General features: G+C 42.5%; 1 protein-coding gene across 1 annotated transcript; it reads left to right on the top strand.

Annotated features, from left to right (window-relative positions):
• Window positions 1-208: 208 nt before the first annotated feature.
• Window positions 209-5,182, top strand: LOC149194867 (putative multidrug resistance protein). Its single transcript, XM_089405176.1, has 8 exons — window positions 209-424; window positions 519-573; window positions 681-859; window positions 975-1,435; window positions 1,531-2,071; window positions 2,158-3,039; window positions 3,141-4,138; window positions 4,242-5,182. The coding sequence occupies exons 1-8, from the start codon at window positions 230-232 to the stop codon at window positions 4,603-4,605; spliced, it is 3,675 nt and encodes a 1,224-aa protein (XP_089261302.1). The 5' UTR covers window positions 209-229; the 3' UTR covers window positions 4,606-5,182.
• Window positions 5,183-6,739: the final 1,557 nt, after the last annotated feature.

Genomic DNA, 6,739 nt, shown 5'->3' with positions numbered 1-6,739 from the left:
GAAAATCGCATTTCAACCGCAAATTATTAAAAACCTACAAAATTAAATAATTAGAAAATTAAGGTCTGCATTAGGTGAATGAAAGTATAAATAAGATGTATTAAGAAACATCGGGAGCAATCAAGCTGCAAGGAAGTTTAATATCATCGGAATATCAGTCGTTGGGCTAGTGACTGGCAGTGTTGATACACACCAGGCGCAGAATTCAAAGAATACATAGGGTAACAGCATGCCATTACGGAAAATTTTCAAATATGCCGATTGTGCAGATGTTTTGATGATGGTATTGGGCACCATTGGTTCAATTGCCGATGGATCTGTCGCCAGCGCTGGCGTCTTGATTATCTTGAGTAGATTAATAAATAGTCTGGCATCTCATCCTCCAGCTCCGGAATATGGCGATTTCACGAATACAATGAACAAGGTAAAATAGTTGGAGATGATTTATCTCAATTTTTATATATTGAGTTGGGTTAATTGAGTTAAAATTGAAGAATAATGGTGTGGTCATGATGCAGAAAATAGTGCCTTTGCTGTATTTGGCAGCTGGAGTATGGATTGCAGCATTTTTAGGTACTCAAGCCACATCTACAGTTTATTTTTTATATTTTTTTTAGGGATATAAGGTATGTGAGGGTTTAAAGTAGCACAATTTGCTGAACATTGGCTGGGCGTTTCAGAGGGTTTCTGCTGGACAAGGACTGCAGAAAGACAGGCATCTCTGCTGCGTAGAAAGTATTTGAGAGCCGTTCTCAGGCAGGACGTTGGATTCTTCGATACCAGCCCCACTTATGTTGCTGAGGTGGTTAACAGTGTTTACAACGATACCCTCGTCATACAGGACGCCCTTAGCGAAAAGGTGTGTTTTTCACATCTAAGTGAACTGAAATCATTGGCATGTCATTCCTTGATAGAAATTCAATTAGGTTGATTAGTGTGCATTTGATGGATTCTAATGTTGGGAGAGTTTTCAGGTTCCCAATTTCGTCATGAATTTGTCAAATTTCTTTGCTTGCTATGCGGCCAGTTTATACTTGTCATGGAGGTTGGCGTTGGTGACATTGCCCCTAGCCAGTTTACTAATACTCGGAGGATTTCTTTACGGTCGACTGCTCCTAGGGATAGCCAGAAAGATGCACGCAGAATATAATAAGTCTAGCATTATTGCAGAGCAAGCGGTTTCTTCAATTAGAACCGTCTATTCTTTCGTTGGAGAAGCAAAGGTTATGGCAAATTTTTGTTCTGCACTTGATACAACTGTGAAACTTGGGCTTAAACAAGGGCTGACAAAAGGGATTGCGATTGGTGGCAACGGAGCAGTAAGTTTTTCCTTGTGGGCATTCGTTTCATGGTATGGAAGCAGATTGGTTGTGAATCATGATGTGACCGGAGGAGAGATTTTTGGTGTAGGCTACTGCATAATCATCGGTGGACTGTAAGACTTGCTACTTTTATCCTCTTTCTTTGTGTATTGTAATTTTATTTGTCCTTTGTTTCACTGGAAAACCTAATAATTGATCTCAAATTCAGGTCTCTGGCGAGCGCGCTTCCAAATCTCAAATACTTTTCGGAGGCAGGCGTTGCGGCTATTCGAATATTTAAGATGATTGACAGAATACCAGAAATAGATTCAGAGGATGGGGAAGGAAAAGTATTGGAGAACGTATCGGGGGAGGTCGAATTTCGTAACATCCACTTTGCGTATCCATCCAGACCAGATAGTGCGATATTTCACAATTTTTGTCTCACTATTCCTGCACGCGAAACGGTGGCTTTGGTGGGCGGCAGTGGATCTGGAAAATCGACAGCCATTTCGTTGTTAGAACGGTTCTACGATCCGCTGAAAGGAAAAATTCTTCTGGATGGAGAGAATATTAAAGTCTTGCAACTGAAATGGCTGCGTAACCAAATTGGGCTAGTTAGTCAAGAGCCTGCTCTGTTCGCTTCTTCCATTCGCGAAAATATTTTGTTTGGAAAGGATGATGCGACTATGGATGAAATTATTAATGCTGCAAAAGATTCCAACGCCCACAACTTCATTAGCCAACTTCCACAAGGCTATGACACGCAGGTTGTCTTCCATACTTTTAAAAAGCACAATTATATGTTGTCCATAACAAATAACAAGTATTGATTTCATAATATTTCCAAATGCAGGTAGGAGAAGGTGGCATTCAGATGTCAGGAGGGCAAAAGCAGAGAATAGCCATAGCTAGAGCGATGCTAAAAAACCCTTCCATTCTACTTTTAGACGAGGCCACCAGTGCTCTAGATGCAGAATCAGAGAAGATTGTTCAGGATGCACTTGGTAAGGCTTCTATTGGGCGTACTACCGTGGTTGTGGCACATCGTCTCTCCACGATTCAGGGTGCTCATAAAATTGCAGTGATGCAAAATGGTCAAGTCATTGAATTCGGTGGACACCAAGAACTGATTAAAAACCCCAATGGGGCATATACAGCGTTGCTGCAAACACAGCAGAAAGTCCCGTCACAACATACTATTGCTCTTAACGCTGAATCAAATGCTATAATGCCATCCGGAATAACTAGCCCTACTTTAGAAAGCCAATCACTAGCTAGTTCAAATCAATTTGGTAGTTGCAAATCCGGCCTGCAACAAGAAGAACAAAAATCTAACGTTCAGTCCAGATCTTCTTTCTATAGGTTGCTTCAATTAAATGCTCCGCGGTGGAAGCATACTTTCATGGGCTGTGTAGGCGCCTGTGGATATGCGGCAACTCAAATAGCGTTTTCCATCACTGTGGCAACCATGATTTCTGCGTTCTTTCTAAAAGACACAGACGAGATCAGATCTAAAGTCCGAATTTATTGCTTTGTATTTATAGCCCTCGCAGTGCATGTTTTTGCAGTGAATTTGGTTCAACATTATAACTTCGCCGTGGTGGGCGAGTTTTTGGCAAAAAGCATCCGCCAAAGATTGCTTTCAAAAATTCTTACATTCGAAGTTGGCTGGTTCGATCTTGACCAAAATTCCAGCGGAGCTGTTTGCTCAAAGCTGGCTAAGGAAGCTAATGTGGCAAGTATCTAATCAAAGTTCCATTATATTTGCGTTTTTTTGTCCTTCTCGCAAATCTGCGTTTCAGTCCTTGACATTGTTAATGCCTTGTATATATGCAGGTAAGATCCTTCGTAGGAGATCGTGTTTCTCTTCTAGTGGAGTGTCTCTCTGGAGTAATTATAACCGTGACTCTAGGAATGTTAATAGCCTGGCGATTTGCAATCGTGTTGATCGCTGTGCAGCCGCTGATGGTGTTTTGTTTCTACACTCGAAACGTCCTCCTTAAACGCGTTTCGGTTAAGTCTATGAAAGCGCAGAATCGAGGCAGCCAAGTTGCCTTCGAATGTGTCACGCATCATAGAACCATAGCGGCCTTTTGCTCTCAAGAGAAAATTATTCAAATTTTCGACTCTACACAGGCAGGCCCACGCAGACAGATCTATAAACAGTCATGGTACGCAGGATTGGCCTTGGGAACTTCTAAGTTTCTTGAAATATGCTATTGGCCTTTTGAGTTTTGGTACGGGTGGAAGCTTATAGGGCAAGGAGTTCTCAGTTTCCATGCTTTTTTACTGAACCATTTTATCTTTGGAAGATTGGGTCGGCTGATAGCCGATGCAGGAAGTATGACTTCGGACCTAGCCAAAGGTTCTGATGCTTTGCGGTCTGTGTTTGAAATTCTGGACCGAAATAGCCTTATAAACCCAGAGGATCATAATGGGATTAACCCTGAGAAAGTCCAAGGAACTGTATCGCTAAATAGTGTGGACTTTGTTTATCCAGCCCGTCCAAATGCCATGATCCTGAGAAATTTCTGCCTTCAAATCAAAGCAGGGAGCAACGTGGCACTAGTTGGAAAGAGCGGGTGTGGCAAGTCCACGATCATTGGACTGATAGAAAGATTCTACGATCCGGTGAAAGGATTGGTACTCATAGATGGCCAAGACATAAAGAGCTTCAATTTGCGGTCTCTCAGAAAACACATAGCTCTCGTAGGGCAGGAGCCAACTCTTTTTGCTGGGAGCATCCGGGAGAATATTGCATACGGTAAAGAAAACGCGACTGAGGCGGAGATAGTAGAGGCTGCCAAGGCTGCCAATGCCCATGAATTCATTTCGTAAGTTGACTGAAAAAAAACTCTTAACTAGAATCACACTTCACTAAGCTTGTTTGTTTGAATGCTATTAACTAATGGTGCGCATTGTGAATATATATTTCAGGTCGTTGAATGATGGATACGAAACGAACGCAGGGAACAGGGGAACGCAGTTGTCTGGGGGTCAGAAACAAAGAATAGCTATAGCAAGGGCGATAATTAAGAATCCAAGCATCTTGCTATTGGATGAGGCAACCAGTGCGTTGGATGCTCATTCTGAGAGTTTGGTTCAAGAGGCATTAGATAAAGTGACGGTGGGACGAACTACTATCGTTGTAGCTCATCGATTGTCCTCAATTCAGAATGCAGACTGTATAGCAGTTATTGAGAAAGGGAGCGTTGTTGAACAGGGAAATCACGCCCATCTCATGGCTAAAGGCGAAGGGGGTGCATATTTCGTTCTAATTCAACTGCAGCGACGGCATTAGGAAATCATATTCAAGTTGTATGAGACCAAAATTGTATGTACTTCAAAAAACTAAGCATTGGGTTAAGGGCAAGGAAATCATATTCAAATTGTATGAGACCAAAGTCTCAGTAGTCATGCTGTCAAAGTGATAATCACAATTCTCTGTGTACCTAACATTCTGAAAAGAGTGAATGAATGTCAATAGATGGTCAGTCGAGGATAATTGATGTGTTGTTTTCAATACATCGTAAGACGTGGATACCACTGCAAGCCATCTTGTGTTTTAACTTTTAAGTAAACAATTGCCCAATAAATTATAATCAACGTTAGTTTACCCACCCATTTTTTGGAAAAGCAACCCAAGATTGGAAATGTACGACGTGGGCCTTAGGTCACTTGCCCTTAGGGTTGGCACATGCAGTGAGGAGAGATGCCCATGTGCCCAAATTACAATGACGTAACAGCGGCCGGATCCCCGCGAATCTGGAATAGTAACTTGGGGCCGAAGCATGTGTATAATCGTATTCGGCGATGTTTTCGTTGGGCACATAAGAATCCACACTTAGCTCAAGAACCATACAATTTATTTTTATACCTTCCGACCTAACGAGGTTATAATGTAATCATTTTATAGTAAAACTGGTTTGGTTTTCAATTATTTTACAGTAAAAATGGTTTGATTTTCAATTAAAACTTTAAAAAGGTTTTATAAAGTTTTATAAAAAATAATTATTAAATTGAATATTTTGAAAATTATTTTTTTTTCTTGATAGTATGTTGGTCTTTAAGGAAGGTCTAATACACGGGTAATGAAAATCTCTAGTAAATAAAAGAGGAGGAAGATAGCACATCCAACTCCCTCAGATACAAGATAAGATGAAATACTCTTTAAAGCATGTGAAATTTCATTCGACCTCTGTCGGAAGCCATGTTGGTAAGGTGAAGAGTTTAATGGCACATACAGGGATTAATAAAATTTATAAGGGGTTTGCTATGTGAGAGTTGCATGATTTTGGTCTGAGTTGTTGCATCTTGTCGAGGTCTTCTGCCTCTCGGGTTTTCTTGTAGTGGTGGTGATTCTGACATCGCCACTCCACCCACTGGGTTCGCCATCTAAACGTTGCATGTATATTCGTCGGGATCCTTTTCTTTGTTTCGATCTGCAAGTTAAGGAATCATCTCACAAAAGGGTGGCTGGTTTTGGTCTTTCATTTCATGACGCTCTTGCGAGTGGAGATTAAAGGTTTTTTATGGTCAAATTGGTGTTGGGGGCATTCACTTGCAGTGAGACTTTCGTTCTTTCTCCTCTTTTTGGTCTTTTCTTCGTTCCTTGTGTTGTTTATCTTTTGGGGGAATTTGGCCTGGGTTTCGGGGTGGAATTTGGTTGACAAAGGAAGTAGAGGGGCTCTGCCTTGGCCTGCTTTGTACACGGTTGATTTCCTTGGTGATTGCCTATTTAATTGGGTGCGTTTTCTTTGTTTCAGGGATTTATGAAGGGTTTGGTGGTGTCAGCCCTTGGTGAAGCGTGGTCGAGGTCAAGCGCTTAGGGTTCTGAGAATTGAGGCACTTTCGGGAGCCTCGTGATTGGGCCCTCGGGTATTTTCTGTGTTGATGCAGAAGTAGAGGTGGGCCACTAGCTGGAGAGGAAGCTAATTGTAGTTGTCATCTCCTCTCTTTAGGTTTGTGGATGGTGGCGGCCATTTTGCAGAGGTGGTTCTTGTTGGGTATCCAGCGTCTGGAGCCCGATCCTTGCTGGCGATTAAGATGGTGGAAGGGTGAGCAGCGAGTAGTGGGTTGGGTCTTGGGGGTGTCCTTCTGTGGTTGCATCATGCGGTCTATTCCGAGGAGTTCTCGTGCCCACTCTGTGAAGCTGGGAGTTTCGACTAATCGAGGTAGCTTGAGTAGCTTGGTGAAGGTGTCACGGGGGGTGGCTTTGTTGTAGGGCTTAAGCAAGGCGAGAGAGCTGGTGGTGGCATGGTTGGGGCATTTCTTGATGGATGTGGTAATAGACGAGGGGTAGGATCTTAGTGGGGTGGTCGTGGTGCTCAGGGTCATGGAGGCAACGTGCGTGAATGACGTAGCAGGTCAAAGAGTGGGAGTACCTCGAATCGTTCAGCTATTGGCCGATCAATTATACCTGCGACCCTATGTGA

Source organism: Pinus tabuliformis, chromosome 2_2, assembly GCF_031772625.1.
Source record: "Pinus tabuliformis cultivar Carrire ecotype Pingquan chromosome 2_2, CPIR1, whole genome shotgun sequence".
NCBI classification, from domain to species: domain Eukaryota; kingdom Viridiplantae; phylum Streptophyta; class Pinopsida; order Pinales; family Pinaceae; genus Pinus; species Pinus tabuliformis.
The sequence above is the reverse complement of the archived record's forward strand: the minus strand, read 5'-3'. Positions and strand labels throughout refer to the sequence as shown.

Bases quoted from the DNA above. Each gene is read 5' to 3' on its own strand.
- LOC149194867 (XM_089405176.1), top strand. From the start codon at position 230: ATGCCATTACGGAAAATTTTCAAATATGCCGATTGTGCAGATGTTTTG. The intron at 425-518 runs GTAAAATAGTTG...GTCATGATGCAG, and splicing joins TCACGAATACAATGAACAAG to AAAATAGTGCCTTTGCTGTA. The intron at 1,436-1,530 runs GTAAGACTTGCT...TCTCAAATTCAG, and splicing joins TGCATAATCATCGGTGGACT to GTCTCTGGCGAGCGCGCTTC.